The sequence below is a fragment of the Notolepis coatsorum genome (genome assembly GCF_963971535.1).
Source record: "Notolepis coatsorum genome assembly, chromosome: 1".
NCBI classification, from domain to species: Eukaryota; Metazoa; Chordata; class Actinopteri; order Aulopiformes; family Paralepididae; genus Notolepis; species Notolepis coatsorum.
In genome coordinates this window covers 242,221,551-242,242,400 of record NC_140165.1, presented here as the reverse complement: position 1 = coordinate 242,242,400, position 20,850 = coordinate 242,221,551, and the positions used below count along the sequence as shown (strand labels likewise).

The 20,850-nt window shown below is 44.7% G+C and overlaps 2 protein-coding genes across 3 annotated transcripts in view; both read right to left on the bottom strand.

Annotated features, from left to right (window-relative positions):
• phf12b (PHD finger protein 12b) overlaps positions 1-8,904 on the bottom strand; it is a 45,100-nt gene extending 36,196 nt beyond the window's left edge. For both annotated transcript variants that reach the window (XM_084312348.1, XM_084312349.1), the window contains exons 1-7: positions 8,134-8,904; positions 7,738-7,919; positions 4,519-4,591; positions 2,554-3,013; positions 2,190-2,310; positions 1,555-1,687; positions 275-439 (exon numbers count right to left, since the gene is read on the bottom strand). In XM_084312348.1, the coding sequence (XP_084168474.1) occupies positions 275-439; positions 1,555-1,687; positions 2,190-2,310; positions 2,554-3,013; positions 4,519-4,591; positions 7,738-7,919; positions 8,134-8,199 (1,200 nt within the window). In that variant the 5' untranslated portion in view covers positions 8,200-8,904. The remainder of the gene's footprint in view (positions 1-274; positions 440-1,554; positions 1,688-2,189; positions 2,311-2,553; positions 3,014-4,518; positions 4,592-7,737; positions 7,920-8,133) is intronic.
• Positions 8,905-11,972: 3,068 nt separating this feature from the next.
• sez6b (seizure related 6 homolog b) overlaps positions 11,973-20,850 on the bottom strand; it is a 419,489-nt gene continuing 410,611 nt past the window's right edge. Inside the window, 1 exon segment of the mRNA XM_084309484.1 lies at positions 11,973-12,973. Coding sequence (XP_084165610.1) covers positions 12,944-12,973 — 30 coding nt within the window. The 3' untranslated portion in view covers positions 11,973-12,943.

The following is a 20,850-nucleotide window of genomic DNA, read 5'->3' as shown; positions in this document are numbered from 1 at the left end:
TACCCCAAAAAAGCATTATTTGAAAAAAGTATACAAAAAAATTCAATACATTTAAAAAAAAATATATTACAAAATTAAATCTTCAGATTGTGCTTCTGAATTTCTTTACAGTGTTCCTAGAGGTTTTAACTCGGGAGCAAATGTGCTCTTTGGAAAACCAGGGTATCTGCGGGTTTCAACAAGTTATGTTTTTAAGACCTTTTAAATACCACTCTGAGCAAGATTTAATACCCAATTTCACAAACCATACTAGCAGAAAGGGCAGCCAGTCTACCTTGAGGGTCCTCTTGCTGTGCTGGTGGGCGAGGCGTCGGTTGGGGGTGCTCTGCCGATGGACCCGGCGCAGGAAGTCCACCTTGACGGCGTGCTGGGACATCCTGTCCTGGAACTGGTCAAACAGCTGGCAGCGGTTGGACAGACTCAGGTTCCTCTGGTTGAGCTGGACAACGAGGGCAAGAACCACACGTCAACCTCAGTCTTTACATAAACACAACTATGTGATTTACTTCCCATGGATCATACTGAAATAATACTTGAGCTACACAATAAATAAATAAATAAATAAATAAATAAATAAATAAATAAATAAAAATGGTAAATAGTGCATTTACATAGCCGCTTTTATCCAAAGCGCTTTACTTACCGTAATTCCTCTAATAGTAACCCCGGCTTGTATTTGTTTCAACTGTAGCGGATACCAGGCTTGTATTAGGAGGAGGCATGTATAAGAGAGAGGCCTATATTTCTAACTTTCAAACAGATCATAATGAATAAATCAACATTTTGTGTCAGTTTGAACCCAGTAAAATGTACTGGGTTCATTTATTGAAACCAAGTACTGTATGAAATACGGTAGTAAATAGTGCAATTACAGGTGGTCAAAAAAAGTTAAATAAAGTAAAATAGTGCAATCACAATACTGGTATAATAATAATAATAATAACAACTTCGTTTTATACAATTCTGAGGTAGGCTTACTCTCTTGGTAAACATTAACACCATACCATTATATGGTATTTACTGCACAGTCAGGCCAGCATATAACAACAATAACAAAATATATTGCCTATGGTAAATCCGTTGAGGGAAATACCGTAATTCCTCTAATATACATGAAACCCGGCTTGTATTAGGAGGCCGGCTTATAATTGCTTAGCTCAACAGCGCACCCGGTCATTAATAGAGACCCGGTTTTTAATTGAATACCGGTTACTATTAGAGGAATTACGGTATTTTGTTCCTCACATTCACCCATTCACACAGACGGCGGAGGAGACCATGCAAGGTGCCAACCTGCTCATCGGGAGCAGTTTCGGGGGTTAAGTGTCTTGCTTAAGGACACTTCGACACGCTGTCCGGGAACAGCGGGAATCAAACCGAGAACCTTCCAATTACCAGACGACCGCTCTACCCCCTGAGCCACTGTCGCCCCTATAAAACATGCATCTCTCACCGTACTGGCAATTCTGAATGCTGATAGGAAGCCAGTTCTTCTATGGACAACTTGACAATAATGTGTTGTGGTTATACGATTCCCAGAGTGACGTCTCTTACCACCAGGTGTTCCACGTGGTTGGGGCACATCCACTTGCCGGCGGGCAGGGCGGTCAGCGGAGGGTCCAGACAGTCCATGTGGAACAGGAGGGGGCAATAGTCACACTGGATGAGCGGGGCCAGCCTGCAACTCCTGGAGGAGGTAAATCACACAACAAGAGCAGGCAGTCAAGCTGACGGACGGACTTCAAACCAACCGCGATTGCAGACAGAGGCCTTGCATGCCAATGTCTTCCAACATGGCCGCCTGTAACCGCTTTCAAAAGAAAAGGTCTGTTTTTTTGTGCAGTGGTAGAGAAAAGTAAAACGCCCGAAAAGCACAATATTTCTGGTTCACCGTGACCCGTTTACAATATCCGGTAATAATACACCAACATTCTGTGCAAAGCCTCTATTACAAATGATCATAATTATCTGTACATCTATCTAGTCTTAATACTCATGTACATCCGTGTATAAGCTTGGATCACGTACATTTTAATCTATACATTTCTCATATAGCAACCGTCGTCTCTTCCAATAGAGAGGACAAATGCGCATTCTAAACATTCTGCGCAAAGCCTGAATCCAAATGATCTGTCCGTCTTGTCTTAACATAATGTGTACATCCGTGTGTGTGAGCTTGGGCCGCATACCTGTTGCAGGAGAAGCAGACCCTGACGGGCAGCGGGACCAGGCCGTTGGTGTCCAGCTCGTGCTGCGGCCTCCTGAACGGCCTCCCCAACAGCTCCTCTTTCCTCCTCCGTTTACTGCTCCCTGGGAACGCAGAGGAGGGTTTGTGAGGGAAAACAAAATACTTTTGAACCCTGCGTGGTATAACCCTTTCACAACCACACTACAGAAGGTTAACCCTTTCACTACCACACTACAGACGGTTACCATCTGTAGTGTGGCAGTGAAAGGGTTAACCTTTTGTATTGTCGCAGTGAAAGGGTTGACCACTTGGTAGTGTGGTAGTGAAAGGGTTAAAGGAAGCTGGACTGAGGGGGAGCCTCTCACCTGGGAGGGCGGTGGTGCAGGTGAGCTCGTTGGGCAGCTGGAACTGTGTGGGGTTTCTCTCCATGGCCGCGGCTATCAGCAGCTGGAAGGGCCTCTTGAGGAGGCGGGGCGTAGTGTTGGTGGTGGGCGGGGCGCCGTCGACCTCCGAGCCCTGGGTCTCCTCCTCGGCCTCCGCCGCCTCCTCCTCCGCGTCGTTCTGCTCCTCGGAGGGGGTGGGCGTGGAGGAGGTGTTGGAGGTGGGCGTTCCGGGTCGGCTGCACGGTCTGCTGCTGGTCCTGCGGTCCAGGAGGCGGACCTGAGCCACCCTGAGGCCCGGCCCGGCGGCTCCGGCACCCGGGGGCAGGCCGTCCAGCCGCAGGGGCCCAGCGTGGAGCTCCAGCTCTACCGCGGGGGACGCCGAGCGCTTGGACGAGGTCCTCTCCGGGAGACCGTTCGTCTGCTCCGCCTTCTGCTCTCTCTTCTGAGGGGACAGAGAGAGACAATCAGAGACCAGCTGCAAGCATATAATCAGACTAAGCCAAGCGTTATAAAGCCCTGCAGCAGGTAATCGCAGTGACTACGCAAACAGTGAAACAGAGAAAAATGGCTTTAAAGTTCTTTGGCTATTCAGTGAATTTGTAGTTACTGCAATTCTTTATACCCTTTTTATCAATACATTTCTCACTATGAATTGAAAATGAGGGACCCTGATGTAGGGCTGGGCGATATAACGATAACGATAAATATTGCGATATATTTTAATAATCGATATCGAATATCGAAATTAAAAAAAAAATCGTTTTTTTTTTTTTTTATACCTGCAACAGGGCAGTTTTAAAACCAGAGACTGTGGACAGACTTGTCTTTCTTGCCTGCAACTTAAAGTAATGGCTTTGCTTGTCCAAATGACAATACTGACCTAATTCAGATTTCTTTTTCTCTTGTCCATTTATTTTGTTTGCTTTCTAATTTAAAATACATTTTGAGGGGAGCTCCAGTAGCTCACCACGTACCGCGAGTGCTATTTCAGCGCCGTGGACAACCGCGCTCGCGCGGATCTGGGGCTGAGCGCGTTCGAATCCCGGACGGCAGCCGTGCCTTTCCCAGAGTGTCTTTCCCCCCATCTGAACCCTTTCAGCCTGCTTCTGTCGGTCGAACTTGACCAAGTATGAATGCGACGAAAAAGCGATAAACGCTAAAAAGAACCAGCTGACTGGTCAAAGTTTAAAAAAATAAATAAAATACATTTTGAAACCGTCTGTACACAGTAGGCTATGTGTGCTAGCAGAACTAGACTCCAGTCACGAGTCACAGTGCACATGTGCGGTGGTTTGTCCACCAAAACAGCGCCAAAAGATCGAAAATAAACTAGCAGAGCCAGAACTGTTCAACTCCTCTGGAGCCACAGCCAGCAGAGAAGCCGGTTTACTTTAGCTTTTAAACCAGCTGCAGCCTGAGAACTGGAGTGTGAGGGGATGTAACACTAAAGATGGCGGCAATGACAAAGAATTGCTGCAAAATAAACATACATCTGTTGTAAAAAAAAAAGAAAAAAAAAAACGTTTTTTTATACTTATAACAATTCGATAATTATCGATATCGAGAAATAAAATAAAATTATCATATCGTTATCGCGATATGATTTTTTTCCATATCGCCCAGCCCTACCCTGATGTAAACAAGGCAAACGTCTTTCTCTGGTCTGCATCCCCTTAACAATTGTGTGTATTGAGCCGTACTGTATTTTGTACCCATTCTGCAATCTGTTAAATAAAATGTTTCATTCATTCATTCACTCTAAAAACAGAGCAAGATTGAACTCTGATATTGAGAAGTTAAATTTAACTTACAACTCAATTTTGAAAATAATTGTAGTTACTGCGGTTATCATAAAATAGCACAGAATATGTATTGCTTGCCCCTAAGTATAGACAATAACACGACAATAATGCTAGTGTGCTGCAGCGGATAGTTTGTGTCGCTCACCTTTTTCCTAACGTTACAGCGATGACACATCCATTCACCAGGAGGGAGCATCTCTTCACTTAAAGGCGGATTACTGTGAAAACCAACAAACAAGAGACGCGCATCAGTGACCGGACAGAAGATTAATTATTGGCAACGAGATAAAAGGCTGAATTTGCTTCAAATGAAGGTCCGTAATATTCTAAAGCATTGAAGAATGAATCAGGTGAACAAACCTCCTTCTTTTCAAGCGAAATTACCTCAGAGGTTCAAACGATGATCGTTTGCCCAAGTGGCCTAAATTATGTAGTCGTAATGATGTTATTAAAGCCAGAGAGAGAGATTAATCCACAGCATAAGCACAGAGCATACAGGGGTTGTAGCTCTGCCTGGTAACACATGAAACACTGCAAACACTGAGTAAAGTAAAATCTCTTGATGTGGGAGAACTTTCAACAGTTAAATTTTCTTTGGTACACATTGTCCTCGGATTACTAAACTTCCTCTGCCTCCATCTAGTGGACAAATTATGTAACGACATAGCATGATGGCTAAGGCCTGAATATGGCTGTCCAACACAAGAACAATACATCGGCCGGATCAAAACCCTTTGTGCTGCACATGTTGCAACGAATGAGACATGGAAAACCATCTGCGCAAAATAAGAGTCCACATGCAAATATAGGCCTACATCCTGATTGATTGATATAGGCCTGACCCGTTTGCTGGATCAACTCAATTGGGCCACTTATGTCTGAAGGAAATCCATGGTGTAGATGCCCACCTGTGACCCGCTTCGTTGACATTAATGATTATATTGGAGCCAATCTAAAGACATTTCAAAAACAAAAACGTTTGCCCATTCAAATGTGACACAACTGATATAAATAAATAAATCCACCAGAAAAGTTAAACTACAATCAATCTCTTTATAAAAGCATGAAGCTTCGAAATGTAAGGATACAATCAATCTCTTTATACAAGCATGAAGCTTCTAAATGTAAGGATGACTATCTAATGCTCTTTTTAATGATGAAAATACACCCGGAACTGATCATCAACAGGTTAGCAGGCCTACCCCGCAAGCACAACACAGCCTCAATGTGACAATGACAAAGGGTCTTGATAACCTAATTACAACGAAGATGCATATTAATCATGTAAGGCGAAGCCTGCAGCTGACATGGGGCCGGGCGCCTTACGCACACACTCTGGCGGAAGCACAGACTACACCGATAAGACAAGCTCAAAGCCAGGCCTACATTTCACAGCCATGATTAACCTCCCACTCGCATTGCAAATATTATGCAAAAGGTGCTTTGTGTCAGTGTTGTGGATAACCGCTTGCCTTATCCTTGCACGGTTATGCGATAATAACAAGCAATTGATCCTGGTGGTAAATTAAGCAAATCACAGCACAGATCATTTGCTTATGTATAACAAGACCGACTGGGGGATATGACTGTCTTGGTCTGATGAATTGAAAATGGGGGACCCTGATGTAAACAAGACGACTCTGGTCTGCATCCCCTTAACAATTGTGTGTATTGAGCTGTACTGTATTGTACCCATTCTGCAATTGTTAATAAAGTTTTCAATCAATCAATCAGTCTTTCTGTAAGCATCACATCCAAATTGCACTCTGTGAACTTGCAACTCTCCACACAATGTAACCAGTAAAACAATTATATGGCAACCAGATGTGCCGTGTTGATGACGGGGGGAGACCCCTGTGTAAATGCACGGTGGAGACACCGACCTGACAGCAGCTGATGAGGCTTCATGAATATAGGCCCTAGTAGTAGTAGCGTTAGAACGAATAAGCCTCATATGTCTCTCTCTCTCTCACACACACACTCTCTCTCTCTCTCGTTCTCTCCCCCTCTCAAATAAGGCAAAAACGTTGCCGTCGTCAGCGTTTCTACAGCGCTACAGTACACACAAAGCGAAACGTAAAGGCTGGTAAGATGGCGCTGGAATAGAACAAAAAAAAAACAGTGAGGTCGCCATATTGTAAACAGAGGCAGCGCGCAGAGCGGCAGCGAAGACTCCATGTTTAGCAGCAGGAGAGGAGGAGGAGGAGGCGGAGGGGGACCGACGGAGAGCATTCCGCGGCAAATTCTAACCAATTCCACACACTAGAATCAGCCCACGACAGCGGAACACGCACCGTTTCATTCAATTACACCGTTTTGGCGACTAAAAAAAACACCTACACAACGACGCCCATCCTTAATTTAAACGTGGCCCCGCCGGTGCAATTTCCATAGCGAATAGGTGTAATTGTCAAAGCATAGAAATGAGTCGCCAGTGCCACGACGCTGTATTGTTAATAAATCATCTACCAAAGGGGTCCAGGCGCCCCCCCCCCCCCCCGTCAATCAGGGACAACATCATCACGTTATCGGGTTGACAGTCACTTCCAATAATAAAGTTACTCCCGCCGCCATTAAACAGTTCTCCAGAGCTCACGTAGCAGCATGCAGTGAGTGTACCAAGATGCAATAGAGACAATCCGAATCCAGCAATGCATGCATGACTTATTTGGGACTAGTATTTGTACCCTTGTGCAAATTTTTCCCGTGCACGTAACGTGCACCGAATCCAGCAATGCATGCACTTCCCCGTGCACCGAGACAGACAGACCAGCACTGGAGGTGGAATACATGATGGTGAGACAGACAGACCAGCACTGGAGGTGGAAGACATGACGGTGAGACAGACAGACAGACCAGCACTGGAGGTGGAAGACATGATGGTGAGACAGACAGACCAGCACTGGAGGTGGAAGACATGGTGGTGAGACAGACAGACAGACAGACCAGCACTGGAGGTGGAAGACATGATGGTGAGACAGACAGACAGACCAGCACTGGAGGTGGAAGACATGGTGGTGAGACAGACAGACAGACCAGCACTGGAGGTGGAAGACATGACGGTGAGACAGACAGACAGACCAGCACTGGAGGTGGAAGACAGGATGGTGAGACAGACAGACCAGCACTGGAGGTGGAAGACATGACGGTGAGACAGACAGACCAGCACTGGAGGTGGAAGACATGATGGTGAGACAGACAGACAGACCAGCACTGGAGGTGGAAGACATGATGGTGAGACAGACAGACCAGCACTGGAGGTGGAAGACATGACGGTGAGACAGACCAGCACTGGAGGTGGAAGACATGATGGTGAGACAGACAGACCAGCACTGGAGGTGGAAGACATGACGGTGAGACAGACCAGCACTGGAGGTGGAAGGCCGCGGGACAGTGGTCGCAGCACAGCAGGTCCCCTCCCTCACGACAGCTATCGCAGGTGTCGTGGTTGGTGGCGCGGCCGCTCCTCCGGACGTCCCGCACCAGCTTCCGAGTCTTCTTCTCCACCTCCTCGGACTTCGGGGGAGCGAGCAACGTTTGGATTTGCTGTAAAAAAAACAAAAGAAAAGTGAAACCGGTGTCAATACAATAAACTCACAAAGCCTGGCGATCCGAGACAGCATGATCAGTGGGTATTTAACGTCCGTTTAACCCGATCACGTCGCTAAACCAACGTGGGTGTCACAATGGACTTAATGAAATAATACCTTCCCCACAACAACAACAACTAGGCCTCTACGAGCTCCACACACAGCCTCACCTCCATTAAGCCCCCAGAGGTATCCAAGTCGTACACAATCGTCGGGGTCTCCATTTTGTCCCACATTCATCCACCACACCGAGTCGACGTTTTTTGCAAAAACGAATTTTGCACAGTTGTGCAAAGACGACACAGCAACAACCCCCCGGGGACGATTTATTCTTCTTCTCTCTCAAACGGGACCGTGCAGCAGCTAGATCCCCGTAGTCCGTGCTGTCAGACCGCAGCCCAGCAGCAGCCAGCGGGCTCAGCGAACAGCGAGCAGCCGACAACAGAGCAGCAGAGGCGGCGACGAGTCAAGGTTGCGCCGAGGCTATAGCCCCGCTAGCTCACCCCGCTAGCTGATTAAACACAACGGGGAAAAACAACGGCGACCGTCAGATATTCTCCTCTAAATAGTCTCCGGTTAGGTAGGTCGTTAGCGCCAGCGTCGAGCGCCACCCGCGTTAAATGACGTTGAATGTTTGCTTGCTGGCGGAGAGGTTCTTCTTCTTCATCCGAGGAGGCCTCACTGCTGGTCCGCCGCCATGATCCTCCTGGTTCTTCTACTCCGAGGCTCGAGACTCCGCCGCCGCGCGCCCGTCCGCTCCCATTCTACTGTCAGCAGCAGCGCGAGGCAGCAGGGGCACGACAATGGACTAACCGTTGGGTCGGTTATATTGGAGGCGTTTTGGTTGATATATTCCACACGAATAAAGCGAGTAATAAATGCGAATCGCTTGGTGTTATTGTTATGAAAAAATCCCGTGCAGGCATCAACACTGGCTGCTTGCTAGCGGCAGCGACACATCCTCCTCCTCCTCCTCTCCGTAGTTGGCGCAACCGCGAACGGCCGGAAGCGCATGCGCATCGGGTGGTAATACGATAATTCTCGAAGACACTCTGACGTCACGAGAACGCCGCCGCCATCTTGGTATTGGGGAAACCCAACGGATTTCTGCTGATCAAATGTATGCGTTGAGCTCCGTTTTTTCGATTTTTTTTTATCACATTCTTGTTCATTTCATAACCTTTTCATATCATTTGTTTTGAAACTATTGAGGCCAACATGGCATTTCACTATTTCTAAAGCCTTCCTGGTGATTCTAAGTGCATGTTCCTTCCAGAAAGTTAAAAAGACAGGAAGTTGACTTCGAGAATACAATACAATTATATATTTATTTGTTTTACTGTAAGAAAATATTATTCGGACGCGCAGGCAAACTCGGTTCTGGTTTAGCATTTTTCTTTGGTCGTATTTGGTGTATTTCGTATTATTAATAACCAAATACATGTTTTGTTGTTTCCCCGAAAGTGTGGAAGCGTGAACCGCGCTATCTGTGCTTGAGCTGCTTGAGTTTTAACCCTTGCCAGCAGAGGGAGGCAACATTTTCCGTTTTTGTAGGGTAGGCACTGCACATAGATGAGAGTTGAATTTCAGTGGCAGCCTGCAGAAGTAGTTCCTAAGATCCTTTTCTGCATAAAAAGTCTGGCACTGAAATTCAACTATCATCTATCTGCATGTTCGGGGAAGTTCTGTTTTGTTTTCACAAATAAGAGAACAAGAGTTTGCCCCTTTCACTAAATGTTTCTGAGGCTATGCTACAGCAAAGATGACTGCCATGACCTAGGATCATTATTGTTCATCATGACTGATTACAATAGGATACAACTATATAACAGTAGGGTATAAACGCTTATGTTGTGTGTTTAATGGAAAATTCCAATTCATTATCTATGTCCATCTTAATGGCACAACAGATTGGACTCTTGATTATCTGGCCTCTTGTGTGGTACTTTGATGAAGACGTGGGCACAAGATAGTGTACAAGCTGCGGTCCTCTGACTCCGGTCTCCTCTCCATCCCCACCACCAACATGCGGACTGTTGGTCTCAGAGCCTTCTCTGTGGCCGCACCCACCCTCTGGAACTCACTCCCTCCAAACATCCGTATAGTGCTACATCCCTGCACTCTTTCAAATCCCAACTCAAAACCCACCTCTTCACCAAATTTGTAAATGACTCTGCCTGATTTCCCATTTTTCTTTTGTTTTCTTTGTTTTCTTTCCTTTTGATTAATTTTTTGTTGTTACATTGTTCCCTGTCCCCCTCCCTTAGCTGTTAAGCGCCTTGGGTCTCCTGAAAGGCGCTATATACATTTAAGATATTATTATTATTATTATTATTATTATTATTATTATTATTATTATTATTATTATTATTATTATTATTATTATTATTATTATTATTATTATTATTATTATTACAGTAGGCCTACATTCCTAGACTGAATGAAAGGTAGGCATATGACCCCCCCCCCCCCTTCTCAATTGTGCTGCTGAGTGTTTTGTAGGATGTGTAATTTGTTACTTTGGCTATGTTCACACTGCAAGCCTTGTGCTCAATTCTGATTTATTACTCGGATCAGATTTATTTTGTTTAGAAATTTTTTTAAATTATTTTTTTAATATGGCCAATATCAGATTCCAGTGTAAAAACTTGGGACAAATTTCAATCTAGAGTGATGTGAAAGTCGCAGGACTGTTCAGACTTAGGTTGCATCGCTAAAGATCAGACCATAGATGTATCTGATTTAGGACCACATATGGAAGTGGCCCAAATCAGAATAGAAAAGATCAGATTCCATGTGATTTGTGCTGTTCACACTGTTGTAAAAAAAAAAAAAACAGATCTGAGTCAGAAATCAAATTTGGGCCGTCTGCAGTCTGAATGGAGCCTTTGTTGGTTGTTTTCCACACTGGATGAGTTATTTCCTGACAGATTATGAGCACATCTCTGGTAAAAGCTCTGGGTTTAAAGAGATCCTTTTACATTGTTGCATGTGGGGGGAAACAGATGTTACAGATTTGCTGATTAAATCAATTAGTCATTAATCAGTAGACAAATCCAATTACTTTAGTAGAGGAGCAGCCCAGTGGCTCGTATAAACTCATGCAGCTCATTCATTCAGAATTATTTCCAAGATTCAAAGATGTCATTGTTCTTCCCAGAGGTTTGTTTAGTCTAATGTGTCTGTAGACTTGACCAGGTGCTATATAGGTGGAATAATGCTATTCATTATATTGATGATACTGTCGATATAATCATCATATGAAGCAACACCTGTTTGTTAACAGATGGTTCATGACCTTTCCTGAAGTGTTTCATTGGAGAGTTCAACCATGGGTTAATACTAGCCAATGGACTGTGCACACTGTGGGCTTACAAGTAACGTATCTCTCGAGATAAAGCTGGGAACGAGGTTACAAGTAACGTGACACCAAATATCATACTTTTTGGTGAGTTATGGAAGGTGCTATAGATATAATTCAGCCACCAGCATGTCATTTATCCAATCAGGTTCATTCCCACATGGGGGAAATGGGAAATAGGGAGGGGATACATGCACACAACATTAATTTTGGACCCACAAACATAAAATTCATTAATAATTTTTTTTTTGTCTGGGAAAGCAATACTTTTATTTTGCACATTTCTAAAAGCTCTGTGGATGTATTTATTAAAAAGAAAAAGATTACTCTACATAAAAATGTATAGCACCGTTAAAGAAATACTTGCATACAAAATTTGTATGACAATGCTTCTAGGTATTGGAAGATAATCCACCGCTGCCCCCTTCTGCTCATACATATGTACTACCAAATACCACCTTCTCACACACACATAAACAAATAACATTCACCTACTGATACAGTGGGTAACACCATAAGAACGTGAATAAATTATTCAAATGAAGTGAAATTACAGTTTTTTTCCTGAACAATAACTTTTATTGAAGATGTCCGTGAAGTGGCTTAATAATCAGTACACTATGTACAATGAATCAAAAATAGGTTAATTATCAGCGTTGTCACCGCGCCGGCTTGCTTGGATATACATTATTCTCATGTGACAATGTTAAAAGATGGAAAGGGTCCGAATTCTTTACGCAATCTCCAAAACAGGCAATGGTAATATGAACAACAGGTAATCTCGTTTGGATTTATACATTTGTTTCAAAGGAATAAACGGTTAGTAATGAAGCACATATCATTGTATATTAACAACAAAAAGAAAGTATTCAGAAATCAAAATATCTTTTGTTTTGCATTTAATACTGCACATGGTCCATATCAAATCAACATAATTTTTTCCTTGAATATAATGTACATGTGAACATTGCTTATTAAGGGCCTTCCATTTAAGGCACATTCTGATTTCTAATCTTAGGGGTTTACATAAAAAAAAGAAATCGGAAACACGTTGGGGCGTTCAATCTTGAGAGGTTTGGAAAAAAAACAAATACTGGAACTTTCCTGTGTTTTATCATATTTGACTATAAGACCCCCCGGCACTCTTGACATTTTAAGATATATCTCCCATGAATCCATAAATGGCTAAACATAGTTCTTCAGTGGTGCCAGGGGGACATGTGTAATGTACATAACACAAAAACAGGATGTGGTAATACTGTATTATGCACTTATCAGTACATAAGATCCGCCATCGATTCCCTTTGCTCTCTGAGATGTTACGTAGCGTTAGTGAAAGTCTTCGAGGATCTGAGGGAGAGATAAAAACTGTACAAACTTCTGCTAGACCGCTGCTGCTGAAGCACTACAAAAATAATCCTGTGGCCCAGTCTTTCCGGGGGGGGGTCCCTCCGCGGGTGTCGGTGGAGAGGGATCATGTTCTGTAGAGAACGAGGGGGCACGGCGGGGGGGGGTCATGGGGTTCCGAGGCGGTGTAGGCGGAACGTTCAACAGGCCAACAGGCTTCCTATCTGTCCCCGACGCTGAAACACACACAGACTCCTTCAGATCTCCAGCCTTCAGATTGAAACCTCGTACTCTCTGGTCTCCTGCGGAGAGGAGAAGGTACATGACATGTCACAGAGAGAGAGAGCTCTCTTTATGGCATACAGCTGTACTGTGTACAGACACACTGGAGTTCATTGTAAATTAGGATTTTAAAGCTGTGTTTTATTTGGAGATGACTGATAAACAAGTCATTTGAAAAATTCTTAAGAATTCTATCTTTTGTCAACATAGATACAAATAGATAAATAAATGTTTGAGGCAGTGTAACCGAAACATAAGTCAAGAAAATACTTCATCATATAACGCTATGTATATGTAGCTAATGTCTATTATAAACTCAAACACATATAGGTCTGGCCCTGCACATGTAAACAACAGTGAAAGAATAACTTTCTAGGAAGATTCCATGTTTCAAACAGTGTTCCAGAAAGGCAATTTTCCTCAGAGAGCATTTTGTTTATTCAGATATAAACAAGCATGTAGTATCGTAGAGTAGCCTACTTATATTTATTTATTCTCAAAATGCATAACTCAAAACAAGACGTTGGAAATATTGTTCATCACTGCCCACTGGTGGTGAAAACCAGAACTGCAGTGCACTTTGACGTATACAGTAGCAGCTGTATAGGAGGAGGGCTAACTCTAATCACCCCCATTGCTTTGATGTTGTCAATCACTGCTAAACCTATAGTCATTATTGGCTCCCTCTGCTGACCTAAATTGACCTATCTCAAACCCTGCTCTCTTTTCTTGATCCTCCAATCACAACTGTTGCTTAATATAAGATATTCCTTTATAACTTGTTCCTGTTTGCGGACGACTCAGCCCTGCTGGTCTCTGACAAGAACAAGTTACAGGTTGAAAAAACCCTCAGCTCGGAACTAGGCAGAATCTGCATATGGCTCGCTGATAACAAACTATCATTACACATGGGCAAAACAGAGTCCATTCTCTTCGGTTCAAATAACAAACTCAGCAAGACCGACGGCTTCTCAGTTACAGTGGGTGACAATATTGTCACAAGGAAAGATGAAATTACCTACCTGGGTTCCATCCTAGAGGCTAATCTCTCCTGTGACAAAATGGCATCCAATGTAATAAAAAAAGTCAACCAACGAACTCGATTCTTGTACCGGATCTCCTCTCTGGTAAACAAGAACACCCTGAAGACTCTGGCAGGAGCACTCATTCAGGGGTACTACGACTATGCTTGCACCTCATGGTACCAAAGCACCTCAAAGGCGCTAAAAACAAAATTACAAACATCTCAAAACAAACTGGTCAGACTACTGCTTGACCTTACTCCTAGAACCCACCTCACCCCTGCCCACTTTGACAACCTAGGATGGCTTAGAGTAGACGACAGAGTACAACAACTTGCAATGGGCCTGGTCTACAAGATACACTACACGACCAAGGTACCCATGTACATGTCAAAATACTTCCCAAAGGTCAGTGAATACCACGATCACAACACCAGAGGGAGCTCCACAAATCATGTTAAACCCAGATTCGGCTCAAATAAGGGACTAAACACGTTTCGCAATTATGCCACATCAATGTGGAACGCCCTACCCAAAGCTGTAAAGGAATGTGGATCACTACCCACTTTCAAAACCTCTCTCAAGGGACACCTACGGGAGACTGCAATTCAACACTGGCCCCTGTAAATATCCTAACCCAACCCCCTCCAATGTACAGTCATTTACCTAGTATGGTTTTGTCAATAGTTCAATGTACAATTGTGTTTGTTTGTACAGTGTCTCCTCCCCCCCCCCCTCAATGTACAGTGTTACTTGTTTATACAGTGTGCCCCCCGGCCCCCCCCCCCCCCAACCACCTCCAATGTAAATTACCCAGTATGGTTGTCAATATCCCAATGTACCCAACCCCCCCCACCCAACCTCCTCCAATGTACAGTTTCTACGTCAAATGTATATACTCCCTTTTCTTGACTCCTTCTGTATCACAAACAGTACTGTATTTGCAAATCTGGTATGTCATAAATGTATAGATGTAGCAGTACTGACTATCTGTATGTCATGTATGTCATATATGTCTATATGAATTGAAAATGGGGGACCCTGATGGAAACAAGACAAACGTCTTTCTCAGGTCTGCATCCCCTTAACAATTGTATGTATTGAGCCGTACTGTATTGTACCCATTCTGCAATCTGTTAAATAAAGTTTTCATTCATTCATTCATTCATTCATTCATTCATTTCATTCATTCATTCATATTGATCCTCTTGGGGAAATTCGGACATAGCAGCATGGGGGAGGGGAAGTACACGTATGAGCAGGGTAATAGTAGAAATACATAAATATAGGCAAAGGCAATACAATTTTATCTGAATATACAAATATGAGACTGTAAATTAAGGTGCAGATGAGGGTCTGTATGCCCTGCTATCGGTTATAAAATATGTTACAATAAATATAGACAATAAAACAATTTAATCTGAATATATACTATGAGTAAAAGTAAACAGTATACACAAGGTGCAGGTGAGGGTCTGTACCCTAACTGGCATGATATACTGTACGTCATATATAGTCCGTGCAGGTTTTGGTGGAGTCAGATACACATAGTGGTCAGACCTTCCTTTCAAAGCAACAGTTGTGATTGGAGGACCAAGAAAGGAGGGTGGGGTTTGAGGTAGGTCAATTGTCATTACGGCATGTGATCCTCACTGGCAGATTGCTGCCAACCTGTAGGAAGACATACCTGTATGTTTATGTATGTAAACACAGCTTTATGAAAGGTGAACCTGGAACCGTTCATTGTCAAACTACTGCTAATTCTGCATTACATAACATTTTCCCCCTCATTCTTGACTAAAACAAGACCCCCAAAACTAACATTTTCCCCCTCATTCTTGACTAAAACAAGACCCCCAAAACTTGTTCCCAAATAGCATTTACAACCTGAGAGCTAACATTTACAGTATTTCAAATAGAACCTGGATACTAACGTTTACAGTATTTCAAATAGTATTTACAACCTGGAAGCTATAACGTTTACAGTATTTACAACCTGGAAACTAACGTTTACAGTATTTCAAATAGTATTTAGGACCTGGAAGCTAACATTTACAGTATTTAGGACCTGGAAGCTAACGGCATGTAGGAACCCTGCAGAGGTTCTCAAACTGTGGTACGCGTACCACTAGTGGTACTTGGTGGTACTGCTGGTGGTACTTGAAAATTAAAAAAAAAAAAAAAAAAAAAAAAAAAAAAAATATATATATATATATATATTATTTTTTTAATTTTGTTGTGTGCAGTCAGGCCACTGAACTTAGAAGCAGGCCAAGCCGCGTGTATATTTTCTCTAACAGAGTTGCACTTCCACGTTCGGTTTGCGCGATCTGATTGCCCACTGACGTACGCTCTCTCTACGCCCAAACAGCGCGTTACGCTAGTTCTGCCTCTAACCTCTAACAGCCTGCAGCCTGCTAGCATTATCCAATTCATATCAATCGAAATAACGTATTGTTTTCATCTCTCTATATTAACGTGATTCCATCAACACAACATAAATGTTCAAAACACGACTATTGCGCGATCTTGCAGTGGTGGACGGATATCGCACCATTCAAATCGCACCAGTCGTTCTCGCCTCGGCCTCGCAACTCAAGACAGTTTGCATCACTTCCCACGGTTCTCGGCACTTATTCTACCGGTAGTGCGGTAGTTGTTGCCACGGTATTGGGTCTTTGGGTGAATACTTCATTGGCGAGGAAGATGAACACTGATAGCGGTGTGTGGACCATCCTGCGAGCCCCAGGCCACCGTCCCTCGAGCCCCAGACCACCGCCCAGCGAGCCCCAGGCCACCGTCCCGCGAGCCCCAGACCACCGCCCCACGAGCCCCAGACCACCGCCCCGCGAGCCCCAGGCCACCGTCCCGCGAGCCCCAGACCACCGCCCCACGAGCCCCAGACCACCGCCCCGCGAGCCCCAGGCCACCGCCCCGCAAGCCCCAGGCCACCGCCCCGCAAGCCCCAGGCCACCATCCCGCGGCCCCAGACCACCGCCCCACGAGCCCCAGACCACTGCCCCGCGAGCCCCAGACCACTGCCCCGCGAGCCCCAGACCACCGCCCCGCGAGCCCCAGGCCACCGTCCCGCGAGCCCCAGACCACTGCCCCGCGAGCCCCAGACCACTGCCCCGCGAGCCCCAGACCACTGCCCCGCGAGCCCCAGACCACCGCCCGCGAGCCCCAGGCCACCGTCCCGCGAGCCCCAGGCCACCGCCCCGCGAGCCCCAGACCACCGTCCCGCGAGACTTGTTTCCCGTGCACCTAAAATTCGACCTGGTCTCGTCCCGTGGGGCTCGCGGGACGGTGGTCTGGGGCTCGCGGGGCGGTGGTCTGGGGCTCGCGGGACGGTGGCCTGGTGATGCAAACTGTCTTGAGTTGCGAGGCCGAGGCGAGAACGACAGGACGTTTTTGAATGGTGCGATATCCGTCCACCACTGCAAGATCGCGCAATAATGAGGTCGTGTTTTGAACATTTATGTTGTGTTGATGGAATCAGGTTAATATAGAGAGATGAAAACAATACGTTATTTTGATTGATATGAATTGGATAATGCTAGCAGGCTGCAGGCTGTTAGAGGTTAGAGGCAGAACTAGCGTACCGCGCTGTTTGGGCGTAGAGAGAGCGTACGTCAGTGGCCAATCAGATCGCGCAAACCGAACGCGGAAGTGCAACTCTGTTAGAGAAAATATACACGCGGCTTGGCCAGTATTTCTAGTTGCAGATAGTTAGATAACCTAAGTGGGGAACAACCAGGAGATCGCTGTGACAGAGAGTAATGCAGTCTAAACAGTCATAAATCTTTTATTCAACTTCAGCCCTGATCATAACCATTTTTATTTTTAGATTTTTTTTGTAATGTCAGATAAAAAATGAAATACTCCCACTTTTCTGAAGCGTTGTTGTTACATCTGACATTACAAAAAACAAAAAATCCATCAAAATCTGTGTTGTTGCTAATCATTGACAATAATCCCCCCCAGAAAAATTTACTTTGCATTTGATATATTGAAAATATTTTACTTTGTGTGTTTTTTTAACAATAATTTGTGATGCCATCACACAAACTGGCATTTAAAGGGTTACAATTAGCAAATGTATTGAATATGTGTTTTTTTTTTTTTTTTACAATAATTTGTGATGCCCATCACACAAATGGGCATTTAAAGGGTAAACATTAAAAAATTCCTGCACCAGAATGCAGGAAATTAAGTCTTTGTAACAAAATAATTCCTGGTGGGGGGCCCCCACTTAGAAAGTGGCCTGACTGGGGCTATATTTCACACTATATTTCCCAGCCTGAATTATTTCCCCAGTCCGGCCCTGCTTATGTGAGTTGTCAATGGACAACAACATGCTGTGTGTGTGTGTGTGTGTGTGTGTGTGTGTGTGTGTGTGTGTGTGTGTGTGTGTGTGTGTGTGTACACAGTGTGTGTGTGTGTGTGTGTGTGTGTGTGTGTGTGTGTGTGTGTGTGTGTGTGTGTGTGTGTGTGTGTGTGTGTGTGTGTGTGTGTGTGTGTGTGTGTGTGTGTGTGTGTGTGTGTGTGTGTGTGAATGAAGGACAATTGCTTGCTGTGTGTGTGAGAGAGAGAGAATTAAGTACATTTGCTGAAATACAGTTGTTCTTCATTTTCTGAGAATGTTAGTTATTATGTTCTCAATGCCCCTTGCATTGTATGAGTTGTGTGGAAGAGTTTGCTAGTTCTAGTGCTACCCCTTTGTACATTGTGGCTGTGTCTGACAAAAGTTAACAATAAATAATGGTATTAGGAATACATTTGCCTCCTGCGTGAACTGTGCATAGCTGAATAGACTATATTTTAACGTCGGTCATATGGTGGTTGTTGTGAAGGATCAGATTAAACCGAATATATATATTTATTTATGGATATATATTGAATAGTATTTGTATATCGTTTGATATCCCTTGTATATTCCTTGTACATATACACGGAATATCCCTTTAGTCTACTATAGCCCATAATAGTTCATTCTCTTATTGGACAAGGACCTGGCGCCAGGAGACAAGCCCCTTGGAGCCAAGTTCAATGGTACCGACGAGACATGTCTCTACTAGCCCCGGCTCTGCGCAGGAATACGGCTACCGAAAAGAGAGTGGCACTATTTGTTCACCGTGCATATAAATATGGCGCAAGTAAATGTAGAAGACCTTAGTCCTTTACCCTTCTACCCAACTAAGTAACAGAACGTGAAGCCTCACCCCACGATACCGCGTGCGGTGTAGTATGGCCTGTTTGGCCTTAGAATAGCATTGAGACCTCGTGCGAATTAATAGCTGAATTGTCAGAGTTTGGCACCGTATTTCTATTAAGTAATAATAGTCTATTATGTATGGTGCATCGTGCGGTTAGAGTTCTAAAGTGAGCAGCATCCCCGTCGCTTCCTCGTGTTATCTAGAGTCTTAGCCAGGTTGGGCAGACCACACGTGGTGCTTTCATCCGAGGAGTTCTAGGCGAGGACCGAGTGGACCTGTACATTGGATTACCTACCCGACGACTGCTGAGCCCTATGCGGCATGGAATATATATTTGCTTTGGTACTTTGATTTGTGGAGCGGATAATCGCCAACACCGGTGAGTGTTGGATTTACCCCGAAAGGAGTCAAGGTGAGACGGCGCTCAGACCAGACTGAGGTCGCCTCGCTTCTTCTTCATTGTGGACCTACAGCTACAGCTACAGCCTACAAGAGAGCCAAGGTGTATTCATCTGTGGATCAAGATTCTACTGCACTGTCTTCTGTACTTGAAGTCTCCCTAGACATCGTTGACCAGACGGGATACTGCCGACGGCTCTCCTACCCCCCCTACCGGCTTACCACCGGGAGGACCCCTACAGTATATCCAGCTATAATCATTAAGTGTGCCATCGTTATAATTCCCTAAGAGCCAGGTTGTATACTTGCTTCCTGCGTAACCAGAGATTGGACATTCAGTGTTGATTTGCCTACGAGTACTCATTTGCCTTACAAGTGCATTCAAATCATAAATGTAATAGTAACTATTATATGTACCTTTTGCTATATATTAAATATTTGATTATTACCTTTGTGTGGACCCGATTTCATTGTGGGAAAGTGTTCATCATATTTAGATATCGTGTACTGTATGGCCAGAAGTTAAAGTACATAAAGCGGTAGTGGTTTAATGATACCATACTTATCAATACAGTCAGGGAATTGTACCCCTCAGTTACAATTGGTCCTTCGAGCCGGAGGGTAATTAGCGTAATATTAATATAGTGGTATTAATATTGAAATGGCCTATGATGAACACTCCACGAAACGTCCTCCTAAAGTAGAACGCCCGCAGCGTAGACGACAGCCACCTCAGTACTTAGAGGATTACGCTGCCAGTATACTACCTAGCCTTCTACAAACGGTAAACGCGGTAAAAGTAGAAAGTAAAATTATGTCCGACCCTATCAACCAGGATACCCCGACCACAGAGGCCCTAGTGGGTTCTAATGTAACTGACCAAGCTCACGGTGGGGACCAGGAGGGAACTGACACGACTTTACCCCCCGCCAAGACCGAAGAAGTAGTCCCCCAAGAGCTCCGGGAGGAAGACAACCCTCCAGAGATGGAACTCTGCACGGAACAAGATGAGGAGAGCGCCGAGGAGATAGAACTCCAGGACTCCCCGCAGGGGAACGCATCCCCGACCGGTACTGCCAGGAGCGGATCACCTCAACCAACGTCTTCCCCCAGCGAGGCAGAGAGGATGCTGGCACAGGCGTTCCTCGCCACCCTGGCAGCCTCTACCGAACGCGATCGACTTCAGGGTGAACGCGATCGACTCCAAGCACAGCAACGGAGCGAAGAAGAGCACATACGTCTGGAGCTGAGACGCCTTCA